Source organism: Cheilinus undulatus, linkage group 20 (genome assembly GCF_018320785.1).
Source record: "Cheilinus undulatus linkage group 20, ASM1832078v1, whole genome shotgun sequence".
Classification (NCBI taxonomy): domain Eukaryota; kingdom Metazoa; phylum Chordata; class Actinopteri; order Labriformes; family Labridae; genus Cheilinus; species Cheilinus undulatus.
In genome coordinates this window covers 16,867,232-16,882,934 of record NC_054884.1, presented here as the reverse complement: position 1 = coordinate 16,882,934, position 15,703 = coordinate 16,867,232, and the positions used below count along the sequence as shown (strand labels likewise).

The 15,703-nt window shown below is 42.5% G+C and overlaps 2 protein-coding genes across 3 annotated transcripts; one reads left to right on the top strand and one right to left on the bottom strand.

The window, feature by feature from the left end:
- znf668 (zinc finger protein 668) lies at positions 1-3,140 on the bottom strand. Its single transcript, XM_041815253.1, has 2 exons — positions 3,002-3,140; positions 1-2,441 (listed from the first exon to the last, which is right to left on the bottom strand). The coding sequence occupies exon 2, from the start codon at positions 2,431-2,433 to the stop codon at positions 460-462; it is 1,974 nt and encodes a 657-aa protein (XP_041671187.1). The 5' UTR covers positions 2,434-2,441; positions 3,002-3,140; the 3' UTR covers positions 1-459.
- On the top strand, positions 3,116-14,382 carry znf646 (zinc finger protein 646). Of its 2 annotated transcripts, none has more exons than XM_041815251.1 (4): positions 3,116-3,152; positions 5,402-8,205; positions 8,360-9,427; positions 11,086-14,382. In XM_041815251.1, exons 2-4 carry the CDS (start codon positions 5,609-5,611, stop codon positions 11,978-11,980), a joined length of 4,560 nt encoding a protein of 1,519 aa, XP_041671185.1. In that variant the 5' UTR covers positions 3,116-3,152; positions 5,402-5,608; the 3' UTR covers positions 11,981-14,382. The 2 variants fall into 2 exon arrangements, with proteins under 2 accessions (XP_041671185.1, XP_041671186.1); XM_041815252.1 differs by lacking the exon at positions 3,116-3,152 and adding an exon at positions 3,577-3,707.
- The last annotated feature ends 1,321 nt before the right edge of the window (positions 14,383-15,703 follow it).

The following is a 15,703-nucleotide window of genomic DNA, read 5'->3' as shown; positions in this document are numbered from 1 at the left end:
TGACTTTGACCCATTTTTTTATTATCAGTAGGTAATACTTATGCACAATATAACAGATACAAATGTTTTAGTTCCATCAAAATGTAACTTCATTGAATGTTGATTTAAAAGAAGCTGCAAATAAAAATACAATTAAAAATTAGCTAAAAAAAAACATTACTGAGATAAGATAGGTGCATAAATGTTGACCACATTTTATGAAGATTGCAACACTCGACAAGTTCACAGAATGATGCTTATAGTACAGAATATAAAATTTGATCAATATGTCTAACATTTTTGTAAGATACATGGAGATGTAGAAGAGTGACTGAGCCCTGACAATTTACATAAAGACAACTTAATTTGAAGGACGTTTGCTTGAAAAAAAAAACATAAAATCAGACCCAGCCTCTAAAAAGGTTTAAGGCCTTGGCAGAATATCTGTGCAGTTAAAAATCTATAAAGGAAAATAAAAACTTAAAGTCCCTCCTCTTTGACTAAGTACTCCGGCAGAGTTTGAAAAGCTGTCACAGGTACAGTGACTGGGACTGTCAGGGAGATCGTGCTTGGCTCAACAGTGGAGGGGGAAACCTCACTGGGAGGTTGAGGAGAGGGCAGCGGGTCAGTGTGAATAATGTTCAAGTCACTAAGATGTGTGGCTGCTGATGTAGCGTCTGCATGAGTCCGTAAGTGCTTGCGAAGGTAGGCTGCAAACAGAAAGGCTTTGCCACAGTGGGGGCAGCTGTGGGGTTTGTCGGCCGAGTGGATCTTCTGATGTTTCCTCAGCCCCGATTTGTTGAGAAAGCCTTTGCTGCAGTCGCTACAGACATGAGGCCTCGGCTTGGGATGCTGCTTCTCATGCTCCTGCAGCTCTGCCAACTGTGTGAACTCTGCCTGGCAGGTCTCGCAGACATGCAAGCCCAGGGGAATGATTTTGGTAACAGTCGGAGGAGTGGAGTCAATGGAGTGAAGATTTTCATGTGCCTGGACTTCATCCCAGCTTCCGAACGTGGCATCACAGTGAGAGCAGGAGAACTGAGGCAGAGTCGTGTGGGCAGTGAAGCCTGAAGCTGATCCTGTCTCTGTTTCCTGTTGTTGTTGCTGCTGCTCAGAATGCTCAGCGAGGTGAGTCCTCTCGTGTTTACGCAGGCTAGAGGACACCACAAATGACTTCAAACACTCCTCACATTTAAAGGGCCTCTCTCCAGAGTGAACACGCCGGTGTTTGTTGAGGCTGGAGCGCTCTGCAAATGACTTGTCACACTCTGTGCATGAAAAAGGCCTGAGACCAGTGTGGACGAGCATGTGGCGTCGGAGATCCCAGGATGCTACAAAGGCCTTGTCGCAGCTCTGGCATTTGTATGGACGCTCCCCGGAGTGAACACGCTCATGCACAGCCAGATCAGCCGGCTGTCTGAACCTTTTGGAGCACTTATCACAGGGGTAGGGCTTGAAGCCCTGGTGGGCTCGCTGGTGGCGGCGAAAGCTTGAGGGATCTGAGAACATTTTACCACACTGCGGGCAGAGGAACGGCTTCTCTCCGGAGTGCGTGCGGAGGTGAGATTGGTAGGAGGACAGCTGGGTGAAGCCTTTGCCACACTGCTCACACTGATAAGGTTTATTCTGGGAGTGAATGCGCTGATGGCAGGCAAGGGAGGAGGAACGAGAAAAGGCTTTGCCACAGTCGGAGCATAGGTAGGGTTTCTCTCCAGTGTGGGAGCGCTCGTGGTTTTTCAGATCCTTCAGCTCTGTGTATGTTTTCCCACATTTGTCACAAGCATACGGGCGATGTCCCTGGTGATTTCTCCTGTGTTTTCGGAACACGGAAGGATCGGCGAAGCTCTTACCGCACTCAGCGCAGAAGTACGGCTTTTCTCCCGTGTGAGAACGCATGTGCACCTTCAGTTTTGACAGGGTGGGATAACTTTTAGAGCACTGACGGCATGAGTAAGGACGCTCACCACTGTGTTGTGTCATATGTATCCTCAGGCATATTGCTTGCATGAAGGCCTTCCCACACTCGGTGCATACAAAGGGTTTCTCGCCTGTGTGAGAGCGGCTATGATTGCGCAGTTCTGTGGGTGTCTTGTAAGCCTTGTGACAGTCAGGACACTGAAAAGGACGCTGGGCTGAGTGAGTGCGCTCATGCTTTGACAATTGAGCCTTGCTGGAGAATGTTTTGGCACACTGTGAACATGAGTGCTGCTGCTGCTGTTGGCGGTCCTTTGTGTGTGCTAAAAACTTGTGGCTGCGCAGAGCTGACATACTCCTGTAAGTCTCTGAACACGCAGAACATTTGAAGGAAGGCTTGGCTTTTGGAGGCCTGCCTCTGCCACGTTTTTTTGCAGGCTGATCTTTCACTAGCTCTTCCTCTTGTTGGCTCTCTTCATCCTGATCAATAGGGGTGTACTGCTCTGCAAGAGGTGGACTGCCAGGTTGAGGAGAGGCCATCTTTTAATCTGCAAAGAAATGAGACAGTTGTAGTCATTATGTAAAAAAAAATATACTGTTTATAAGCAGCACAAGGCGACTGAAGGAATCAGCCTTAGTGGGACAGATATGATTAAGGAGAGAAGATCGTCAGTGACTGCGTTTGATGACGAACCACAGGAAATATCTGTCTAATAATTACAGAAATATGTGGGTGTGCATTAAATCACAAAATGGCTGGCATTAGGACCTCTGGGACAATAAGCTAACTGCTTTCATGACAGAGGAAGTTGGCGATGTAAAGACAGAAATTGTCGTTAAAAATGACTGACATGGGCGTGAGCACACCCCAGGATCACAGATCACGACTCGGTGTGATGGTACTGACAAGAGGGGGAAGACTTGTGCGCAGTAATTCTCGCTAGCTCTCTTGCTAAACATTTTACTAACTCAAAATGGCTGGCTTTAGGACCGGCTGCACCAATTCGCTCAACAGTGTCATCATCATCGTGAAAGCTGTATGATGGACTTGGATAGCAAAAATGGTATTACATTTCATGTGCATGAGAGGAAAAAATGTATTTCTTACCCGTGTTAGAACATTAAAACCTGCGGTCAGGAAATACGTCTTGGTGCTCGGATCGGCTGCCTTTACTGAGAGCACGGAGGTTGCTGTTGACTGGCTGCAGGATGGGGGGACGGCTTTAGGACCATGATGACGAAAGCTCTCGGCAAGCCAAGTGTGCTACATTGAAATGCGTATTATTTTATAAAAACGAAAAGAAAGCGCTTGACTATGTACGAGGAAAGATATTGTCCTAATATTATCCTAATGACGCTAATAGATACCTGCTATGACTGTGACAGTTGCGCAAAGCTGGAACGCAGACACTTTACAGTGCTAATAAGTGTGTCAACACTAGCTATGTAACCTAACTAATTTGTAATGCGACTAACGCGTTCAAACTAGAAGTCAGCTTCAAGAATATATTTTCAGAACTCCAAGATTTTAGTTTTCAGCGTTAAAATTTTCTTTCTAGCTACGTTAATCCCTAATTTGCCATAACATTTGAGTTATAGCCTTATAGCCGAATAATCTACTTCCGCCTTAGACGGAGGTGTTTCTCTGCTGCACATTTCCTGTTTCCTAGCAACAAGAGCAATGTGGAAATGGGAATGGAGGCAAAAAAAGACAATTGGAAAAAGGGGTCTGCCCTCCACATAAGATTAACGTTTTTGTATTAATGAATGGAAATATACCATCGAAGAGTTGCAGTTTATCAGTTCTGCCGCAGGTATTTAATTTGACGCATTAGCTGACGTTATAATACCGCATTTAAACGACTTCATGGCGTTTTGGTGCAATGTTTGTTTAGCTAGCCATCATCATGCTAGCTGATGACGCGCTAACGCTAGCTCGCTGAATTTTATACTACATTACATGAATATAATAACCCCATAAGAATGCCATCATTTCATATTATGGACTCATAGATTCGTATCGTTTCTGTATGTAATGAGTGAGAGCATTGCCACTTGTAGTGGTGAAAAATCTGCAGAGAGGCGTTGGTCCCCGGTTTATTGACATAGCTATTGCAGCTAGCCTGCTGCTGCAGAGATGTTGCAAAACATGTTTTTCCAGCCGGTTTATACACCTATTAACGAAACCAGTGACGCAGTTAGTCTATCAATTTATTTGCCTTTTCAAAAACATTTTGAAAGTATTCTGACGGATCTCTGAAACATTAAAAAGTATGTGTTAAACACTGCGCAGTTTGTACTGCAAAACTGTCATGGATGCGTTGCAAAGACAAGTTTGTGCTTCTGTAAAGCTGGCTATAATCGGAGGTGGAAGAAGTACAAGACTGTTGTACTATAGTAAAGTGCAGTTACTTTTGTTAAGATTTACTAAAGTAAAAGTTCTGGTCCATAAATGTACTCTAGTAAAAGAAGAAAAGGTTATTTTAAGTTTACTTTAAGTACTGAGTAGTAACTTTTGATACCCAAAGAGCTTGTACTGGGAAATATGATATTTCCTTAATGTGCAATAACAACAAGAATATCTAAATCCCCAACAAGGCTGGTTATTATAAGGTGTGACTTAACCTAAAGTAAAATTTAGCAGCTGTTTTAGCAGGAAATGTGGAATTATTCTCTGGCAATGTGCTACTGACTATGTGTTTTCAAAGACAAACTACTTGCCAGTTTCAAGTTGCTGGCAGAAAGCTTGGACCTCTTTATTGTGGCTTTATGTGCTTAATTCTTTTGGTACTTGATGCTTTCTAACATGCATTCAGGGTTACTGCAGATCCTTGAAAAAAATTAAATTGGCCAAATTTAAGGCCATAAGTCTTATTTTTTGTAATGAGTGGTCTTGAATTTTTGAAAGCTAATTGACTTTGATTTGTCTTAAGCAGACCTTTTTTTCTACCTACATTTATTTGACTTTTTTTTTTTTTTGAGTATCTGCCTGTTTTGTATGTTATGAAATATTACTGTACCATATACTGATAGGAAAGAGACATCAAATGTGCCAGAAAATCATCCAATTTGGGTGTTTATGACCAAAAAAAATCTCTCTCTCTTTATCAATTAGCATGCTATTAACAATGCATTATACCAGATAATTCAGCTCTGTCCAGTCTACTGAAAAATCTCACATGCCTTTCTTTTTTTGACCATTTGCAGCACAAAAAATTGTACTAATTTCTCTTAGCTCAGATCTTAAAATGGTCTTAATAGTCCTTAAATATGATGGCTAAAAGTGTGTAGGAAACCTGGTAGTGAAGTACAATACTTCCCAAAAATATACTTGTGTAGAAGTAAAATGACTGTTTTCAAAAAGTTAACAAAAAAGCGTCTTGATTAAGTAATTTGAGTAAATGCAATTAGTTACTTTCTACCCCTGACTGTAATATATATGCAGATACTGTTATCTAATCATTCTGCTGGATATCCCCCTAACTCTTTCCTCTTTTGTCTTAAACAGGTCATCACACTCAAGTCGTCATTACCTCTCCTAATTATCTTGGACTGTTTCTCCACATCCCCTACTGTGTTACCTCCCTGGAAGCTGTTTGGACGCTAATGTAATGAACTGTTTTCTTGTTATATTAACCACAAAGGCATCTAATGCAGTTCCCTTCTGCATGTTCATCCACACTGCTTCTGGTGCCCTCAAGTCAGTTCACTTGCTATGGCACTGCAAGATCCTGGCAGGACAACAGGATTTCCTTGCAAACAATGTGGCCTGATATTTCCCAACATGCCCAGTCTGCAGGAGCACATGGAAGTTCACCTTCAACAAGAGGAGGAACGCAGGTTTAAATGTGATGAATGCGGACGTTGTTATAGGCATGCTGGTAGCCTCGCTAACCACAAAAAGACTCATGATGTGGGCTCTTTTCAATGTAACATATGTGGTAAAGAAAACTCCAATGCATTAGCCCTGAAAAGTCATCTCCGGAGCCACACGTCACAGAAAAAATACTCCTGTGCTGAATGTGGGAAAGCTTTTCGTCTGGCAACCCAGCTGGCTACGCATGAAAGGGTTCATCTTGCCAGGCGAGCAAAGGAGCAGTCATATAGGAAGGTAGACATGGAATATCCCTCACATAAAAATGAAAATGAGCACCCACATCCTTTAAGTGAGAATTCAAACAGTTTTAGGAATTCTACAGAAAATAGCCCAGCTGAGGAAAAGCCAGAGGTTGCGTATAATCAATCCGAGACCTCCGATGATGCAGCAAATAGACCTTTCAGGTGTGATTTATGTGATAAATCATACATACACCACCGAAGCCTGACCAATCATAAAAAGACTCACCAAGTGGGAATGTTTGAGTGCACGGTGTGTTTCAAACTTTTTAATAACATGGCTGCTCTCTACAGCCACCAGAGGACTCACAAGGCAAGAAGTGGGACGGACCCAGGTTTGATGGGTGGGTCTTACACAAGCACACCACTGAACCAGTTCTCACCTCAGAGCCAAGATGCTCCTGTTAATTTCTGCCATCTGTGTCAGGTTCTTTTCCCAAATGAGGAGGAGTTCCAGGATCACATTCAGATGCATAATTCCTCATCTGTGTCATTTGGGCTTCAAGATTCCTTATCAGAGAACCACAATATGTCCTATGAAAACAGTATTGCTTCACCTGAGTCAAATTTCTATCCATCTCCTTTAAACAATGTTCCCTCAGTATCATCTTTAGATAATCAAGCCGGCTTTGACCAGCCCCATGAGCTTATCACAAGTAATGGACATGTGTACTCGGACTGCTCCAACAATCAAATACCATCTTTCAATAGCACTCAGGGAGATCCTACAATTATAGACCCAGGCATTCTCCATTCTGCCCTGACACAAACACAAAACACAGTCAATGCAACAGAAATAAATGAGACCTCAACTGTAGATTCTGATGAGCGTCCCTTCAAGTGTCAAGTCTGCGGTAAAAGCTACCGCCATTCTGGGAGTCTCATCAACCACAAAAGATCCCATCAGGTTGGGATTTACCAGTGTTCTATCTGCAGGAAGAATTATCCCCACCTGGCCGCCCTCAAAAGTCACCTTCGCCTCCACAAAGCTCAGCCGTCATCTTTCAGCCTCCACATGGAAGGAGACTGGCTTTCCTCAGAGCCTCTAGATAACCAACAGAGCTGCTTCTCTTCTCAAGAGGATGGGGAGGAGGCCGCTCTCCCTAATCTTGGTATGGATCAAGAAAATGGAGTAGACAACAGCAGTGGAGTATTGTATCATGGGCAGTTTAATCAGGACTTCTCCCAGGATATGACTGTGCATCTACCTCACAATGACCACCTGATGCAGCGGCACATGTGTGCAGACTGTGGTGAGACATTTGCAGATATTGCAGGAATTAAGTCTCACAGTTGCCCTTTGTTACAGCAGCAGCATGACAATACTAGCAGTGACTTTGACAGCAGTATGAATTTCCAGGACAGTAACGGTCACTGCGCTGTTGGAAATCCAGCGAGTAATGTAGAGTTTCACGGTCAGAATGGCAGCCACAACCAAAGTTATTTTGAACAGAATTTCCAGGAAAGTCTGAGCAGTGATCAGCTGAACGGGGGAGAAGAAGAAGACGGTGAAAATCCTGATGAAGAGGATGATGATGGAGATCTGTATCAGTGCTCCATATGTGGAAACAGCTACACCAGCATGAGGGCACTCAGGAGCCATCTGCGAGGTCATACGCAGTCTCTCAGCACTCCTGCAAGCTCAGGGCCCTCGTCAATGTCCTCCCATGATGAAGTGAAAGATGAAGAGCCTGGAGAAATGATGATCTGCAGCACATGTGGAGAAAGCTTTGCCAATAGACAGGACCTAATAACTCATCAGCTTCTGCACAACAAGGACCAGGTGGCTGATGTTGATCATTTACAAATAAACAACAGTGATGTGCCTGAAGGCAAGGAGGAAGCACAAAGTATCATCTGTGGCAGCTGTGGCATTTTCTGCTCCAGCTACCATCATCTGGACAACCATGGCTGCACAGATGAAAAGAAAGATGAGTCAATGCACTGTAAAGAGGAAATGAAAGTGAATGATGTTTCCCAGAATGAAGACCCCACTCCCCTGAAAGAAACTGTAGACACTGAACATCGTCATTACAAGTGCGATCAGTGTGGGCGGTCGTACAGACATGCTGGCTCCCTCCTTAACCACAAAAAGTCCCATAAAACAGGTGTATTCAGATGCCTTGTCTGTCAGAAGCGTTTCTACAACCTGTTGGCCCTTAAGAACCACCAGAGGTCACACTTTGATATAAAAAGGTTAGTTTAAACAAGAACACACAATATAAACATGTTTGCAATTCTGTACTCATGTTGTAGTGTGTTTTTGTGTAAGTAAGTGATATTGGTCAGTTTCAAGCCTGATTGTACCATCTTTATCAGAATTAACAATTTGCCTTGTCTCTCTCCTCAGGCACACTTGCCACGAGTGTGGGAAAGCCTTCAAAATACAGAAGCAGCTTTTGAATCACCTGAGAAGGCACAAAGAGAACCAGGCCAAAATCCAGGAACTCAACAACCAGATCCAGGCACTCATGCAGATGAATGGGACCAGCACTGATGGAGGAATGCAGCCCTTAACTTCAAATGCCAGTCAGGCTTTTACCTCATCTCGACGCTGCAGGCAACCACAAATGAAGTCTGAGACTTCAGTCAAATCAGAGGACACAGGTGATGGACGGCCCTTCGCCTGTGACCAGTGTGGGCGCACATATCGCCACGCAGGAAGTCTGGTCAACCACAAAAACTCCCATAAAACAGGTGAATATTACTGCTCCGTTTGCAACAACTCTTATTCCAACCAACTGGCAATGAAGAACCACTTGCGAACCCACTTTGCATTTAAAAAACACTCCTGCCAAAAGTGTGGAAAAGGCTTTAGAGGAAAGAAGCAGCTATTAGCCCATGTTTGTGCAGACCTCAGAAAGGAAGGGGCTGGAGGGAGGCGGGGCTTAAAATCTCGAGCCTTTAAGTGTAAGGAATGTAAGGAGGCCTTTTTTTCTGATGCCCAGCTGGCAGCTCACACCTGTAATGGACCTTCAGGCAGCACTGATGAACAAACAAACACAACCCCTATCCTGAATAAAGAGGAGCGGCCTTTTACATGCAACATATGTAACCGCAGCTACCGCCATGCTGGCTCACTCCTAAACCACAAAAACACCCACAAGACAGGACACTTTAGCTGCACCTTCTGCTCCAAGCCCTTCACCAATCCCATGGCTCTACGTAATCACACACGCATCCACACACAGAAGAAAAAGTACGTGTGTCTCACGTGTGGAAAGGCCTTCCGCCTTGCCAGCATCCTGCACAACCATCAGAGGGTCCACAATCGAGCAGCCAGTCACTTCAGCTGTTCTACGTGTGGAAAGAGCTTCCAGGGCCGGTCCGGTCTGAAGAGGCATCGCTGCCGCCAAGGTCAGGAGAACTTTTTGAGAGCCGGAGTCCAGCAGGCAGAGAGAGCAGACAAGTGCTTCATGTGAGTAACTGAATTATTGTGAACTATGCTGGTATGTGTGTGTCTAGAATAAAGGGAGCATTACTTTTTTTACTCGTGCAAATTTTTATTTTTTGTGTTTTTGAGTTGATAAACACAATTTACAAACGCCATTCCCCTATCGTAACATATTTCATTCAGCTTTTTCCACAAGACAAACAGTTGTAAAATGCTTGTTTTTTTAATGGAGACTATTCTATCAGACTATTTCTGATGCAGTCTCCAGGTGTCAGAGACATCTCAACAATTAGGGGCTTGTTTCAAGTTTTTTTGTGTTATATTTACAAAAAAATTAGCATGTCTTGTGTTAACCGTTGTTAGGTTGCATGTATTTGTTTAGTTTGCATGTGATCCAGTAAGGAAAAAAATATGTGTACAGTACTGTGCAGAACTTTTAGGCATGTTGGGACAAAAATTGAGGCTGAAGTAAAGCATAGATGTGGCGAGTAAGCCATCTGAAGGCACCTAAGAGTTGGAAGGAGGATTGACACAACCCCAGTAATGCTCTTGTTGTCCTTGCATATCAACAGGGGCATGGAAAATAATCTTTAGGAAAAAAAAATAAAGTCCACACCTATAAGGTGGACTAGGGGTGAATGTGGCGAGAAAGCATGGCTTAGGGTACTGTCCGGGGGTGGATAGTAGGGTTGCCAAAGGCCCCTGTTTGTGCTGTAGATGCAGTTTATTGAGCTTTTGCTTTATGTGGATAGTAAAATATCGATACAGATCAGTAATTCACAGATAAGTCTCATCATTTTGTTATATTTTATTGAACCCTTAATTTATCAGAACTTCCCAATAAAATCAAATATTTCTTACACTGGAGACCCTGCCATGCTAGCGGCTTCTTTACCAAACCATAAAACATTAAAAAAAACACACAACATGGGAGAGGCACAGGGTTTAAACAAGTTGTCAAATCAGGGTCCATGCAGGTTCTTGAAAAGTCTTAAATTGTACTTTTGAAATTTAAAGCCATAAAAAAGTCTTATGGTTATTAGTTGGAAGTCTTAAATTTTAGATGACACTTTGACTTAGATGTGTCTTTATCAAATTAGTGCCCACTAACAAATGTGTACAGCCCACCTTTGTTTTGACAGGCCTCCCTTGAGAAAATGTGTCCTCCTCTGTAATAATTTATGAACTGTTCAGAATCAGGCTAGCAAACCTGCTGATATGTAATACAATAATTATCACTATACACTGATAGAATAGTGGCACTTAATGTCCCAGAAACCATCAAATTTGGGTGTTTATGGCCAAAAAACATCTCTGCTCTGTATCAGTGGTTCTTTAACACTTTACACAAGGCACACCTAAGATCAAGCCAAAATCTTCATGCACACCATTTGTGAGCCACTGCCCTATATCACTGGACATTGCATAAAAATTGCATTATATCAGAAAATTTTACCCCTTGGCAGACTGTATAGAAATATATTTACTAAATTTATGTGAAAATGTAGAAACCGTTTGTGTTCCTTTGTACAACATACACAAAAAAGATATTGTTAATTCGTTAAGTAAACTAGTCTCAACATGCAGGGTTCCTTTTGAATTTGTAGCGATATCAGTGAATCTAACATGATTTGAGTGTCTGATATTGTTAGATGCTGAATATGACCTTGTCCCTGCTGCAGGTGTGACCTGTGTGGGCGCTCTTACCGTCATGCCGGATCTCTTCTCAACCATAAAAAGACTCACTCTGAAAACCTCCACCACTGCACCCTGTGTCTCCAGACATTTCCCGATCCCCTCACTCTGCAGATTCACTCCCAGATGAGGCGCCACTGCTGCCCTGAGTGCGGCAAGACCTTCTGTCTGCTCTCCCACCTGCAGAGCCACATGGAGGTGCACTCAAAGGAGCGATCTTTGGTCTGCAGCCTCTGCCAGCAGACATTTCCAGACACATCCAGCTACCAGCAGCACCAGGAGCTTCACCACAGGGCTGAGAACCCCTATCAACAAGGCGTGGGGGAGTCTGCTGATAACAACCTCTGCTGGGACTCAGGAATAAACCAGACCATGGGAATGGATGGGATGCCAAAGCAGGTTCCTCCACCTTTGTCCCATATTCCAGAAAGCATCACGAATTCACAGACGAGCAACGACCCTGCAGTCGTGGAAGAAAAGAGCCACATCTGTGAGCACTGCGGCCGCACCTACCGCCACGCCGGCTCCCTCCTCAACCATAAAAACAGCCACAAGACTGGCTCCTTCTCCTGCTCCGTGTGCCAGAAAGAGTTCACCAATCTGATGGCACTCAAGAACCACCGGCGCATTCACACAGAGCCAAAGCGCTACCAGTGTCTGGAGTGTGGGAAGGCATTCCGTGTGTCCACTCAGCTCATTTGTCATCGGCGGATCCACACCAGGGAGAAACCATTCACCTGCATGATGTGTGACAAGAGCTTTTCCAGCAAATCCAACCTGCGACACCATCAGAAGCTACACCAGAACACCCAGACCTATGACAACTCATTTAGCATGAATACTAACACTTTCATGGACTTGGACATTGATTCTTTTCTTTGAAGAATTTCAGACTGTTGAAGAATAGAGGGCATGTGGTCCTCTTATCTATCTCTTATTTATCCCTCTATCAGTAATTGTAAAGCAGTATTTTTTCAGAAAGTGTTCCTTGGTCCTGACAGAAACTCGTTACAACTCTCGTTACAAACTTCCAGTCTTACCTCCACAAGAGACAGTGCCAGTGGAAAGTCTCTAGAGCGTTCATCGGTTTAATAAGGCTTGAATGTTTTACACACAATTCTAAAGAAGAGCGTGCGATGATCATGTACGTCGCCGCTCTTTCCTCAAACCAACCAAAGTGAACAGAAAAGTGCAGCCCGGGTCCATGGAAGAACAAGAAGGGATTTTTCTAAGCCAGTACTGTTCTAACGTTAACGCCTCCTCTCTGACGATGTATAATTGTATTCAGTGCCTCTGTAAGTTCCTTAGGAAGCAAAATGTACAAACTATATTTATCTCTGAATCCTTTTCTTAGCTTTGCCGTCAGTTTCTGAGGATTGCTTACTTTGGGTTGAATAGGGCAAGCTTGTCAAATACCTCTGGGGGCAAGAAGTGTTTAACTCAAATCCTATATCAAGTAAATAGTTGTACTTCTAATAATATTCAGTGACATTGTATGCTAAAATTTATGTATTTAATTAATTTATTTCTGTTATTTTATGTTTATATTTTATTAGAACAACTTTTTATGAATGTTGTACAAACTGTTCTAAACTCATGTAGCCTTTATGGAGCTTCATCAGTCGATTTGTATCTTCTTAATTAAAAACAGGCAGGAGAGAACAAGGCAAATGTGCTGCACTCAGGGTCAAAACCTTCAAAAGGAACAAACCTGACGTGTGAAACTTTGTACATAATCAGTTTCTGAACTGAGCATAGCATTTATTTTTCACTTGTGCCATTTAAAACTTCAAAATCACTCCATGATTTAGTTGCATCTCCATGTGCAGTGCATGCTGTTAAATCCTTATTCTGTGGGAAAATTAAGAAGCAGCATCAGTTATGTTGAAGTGCCAGTGCCTCAAATGTAATTCAACTGTAGCAGTTTAATTTAAACAATCATCTTTTACTGTAAAATGTTAATGTTTTTGTGTGACATTACTAGTATTTCATCAGTGAGGTAAAAGTGATGCTACTTCTATCCCTTTGAATTTTCTTCCATAACCAATGCTCAATACAATTCATATCTGAATTGGACCAAGCACAAGAAGCAACATGTTGAGCTTTTACAAGAATGAGAAAGCTTCATTTTCTCCCTCAAGTTCAAGAACTACTTATTTTTAGTTAAAAATGTGCAATTAATTGATTTACAGGGTAATTTTTATTTTGCCAAGTTGTCTTACGTGCCTCAGTGTTTCTTTTAACAAATCAAAAATCTAGAAAGATTGAACATATTGCCTTTTTTATCATATTGAAATCAAACCTTACATTTTCGTTAAGCCTTATCTATGTGTAAGTATGTTTGGCACTGGTCAGAAGTATGATATACCTCACAGAAAGCCCTGCCTACTTATTGCCTCATGCAGCTTCGTTGTTGAAAATACACTGTTACAATGGAAACTCAGATAGCTTTTAACTGTAGGACATATGGACTGAATGAAGTATTAATTTGTTGGCTTTGCTTTGTAGTTTGCAGAAACAGTTTCCTCCTTTAAACGGAGGTTTCTCTGCAGTTATACAATTTTATTTGCACATGTACAAATCTAAGACACTTGTAGCCTAAAGGGGGTCAGAAAGTCGGCTCTTTGATAGTTCACCTCAGTTTAGCTAGTTTGCAGGTAGTCGTATTCGAGCAATATGCAGAAAGAACTGTTTAGAGCATCTCATTTGTTTGTCTAACCACTGTTTAAGTCCAGTGGCATTTTAAATGTACTCACACTCGCCTTGAAAATACATGACAGCTTGCTGTATCTTTAAAAATATTTTCTTTGTTATTGTAATGTTTTTGCTGTTCTTACTGTATCATATTTTCTTATGCCATGGTAGCCTCCATGTTAAGCAACTCGTGCACGTTTAATTTAAAACTGCCTTTTCTTTTCCATCAAACCACATGTGGCACTTAGATTCACTATTCTCACTGTTCACAATCACAGCCTGGTGTTTGTGTTAATCTCAGAACTCTGTAAATATTAAAGTAAAAATATCACTTGGATCTCTGTTTACAGCAAGGTTCAGTTAAGAGGGGGAAAATGCTAGATCAACTATCGTGTAATAATAAAAGCATATACAAGACAATGTAAGGATTTATTGGGTTTTCAGTGCTCCAAAATGTCTGCTCACTATTTAATTCATATTTATATAACTATTTTGTCACTCTGGAATGTAGATTTTTACTCCTTTGTTAGAACTTAGAGTAGAATATAAGCAAATTATTCAAAATAAAATAGCTGAAATTAATTAAAAGACCTGGAAATACACCATGCTCCTTTCTTGTCATCATTCCTTCGAATCTTAGTATTTTAATAAGCATACTTTTACATACAGGGGCTCTAAAAAATATACACAATTGCTAAAATTCCACCGTCCTTCCATCTTCTGCTAAATTGAGGTCAGGTTGCAGTTTCACCAGGTGAAGTTAGTCAACCCTGATTTCCCTCTCCCCAACAGTCTTTTCCAGTTCCTCCTGAGGGTTTCTGAGGTGCTCCCAGGCCAGCTGGGATACACTGCATACTGAGTTTGGGGTAGGCCCCGGGGTCTCCTCCCATTTAGACTTATCTGGAAGACCTTCACAGGGAGGGGACCAGGAGGCATCCAGATCAAATGCTTGAACCATGCTTGCTGAAACACCTTTTGATGTGAGGGAGCAGCAGCTCTGCTTCGAGATCCCTCTGGATGTCCATTCCAATTACTTGGACCCATGATCTCATTCCTACAGTCCTTACTCAGAGTTCATGACCATAGGTGAGGGTTGGAACATAGATCGACCAGTATATCAAGAGCTTTGCCTTTTGACTAGGCTCCCTCTTCAACACATCAGTACAGTAAAGGGCCTGCAACACTGCATGTACTGCATCAAGCCACCTGTCAGTCTTATGGTCCATTCTACTCTCACTTGTGAACAAGACCCTGAGATACTTGAACTCCTTCTCTTGGGGCAAAGACTCTCCTTACCCAGAGGGAGCAATCCACTGTTTTATAGCAGAGGACCATGGCCTCAGACTTGGAGGTGCTTATTTTCATACCAGCAGAACCACATCATCTGCAAACAGCAGAAAAACCTGGTTGCATAAATATGCACATCTGGACTTACTAAAGCACCTTCAACATCAGTCTTTTGTGTGGCAGCTGAGTGGCAGAATTTGTCAACTCTTCCTTTTAAAAGTGCTCAGGATCTGTCAGATTACGAGGGCATTCCCTATGCACAGCCCTTTTTAGGTCCAACCCACAGACTTTAAGTATGGTTTAGGGCTGAGCCCTGGTTGGGACAGTCCACAACTTTTGTCTTCTGGTGAAACCACATTTTTGTAGATTTGGATGCATGCTTTGGGTCATTGGGTCTCTCTTTACGGTGGGGAGCCTCTTTACCTTCGGTTATCTAGCTAGTACTTGAAGGTTTTCTGACAAAGTTGACCACTTTTGGAACTTTTCATGTTTCCCTCCACCTTTACCACAACCCTAGTTCCATCTGCATACAAACAGCCCAAAAGCATGACGCTACGTACAACCAGGTCTACAAAAGAATGGTTTCAAGAGAGGAAGATAAAAGATGTGGACTGGCCCAACCAG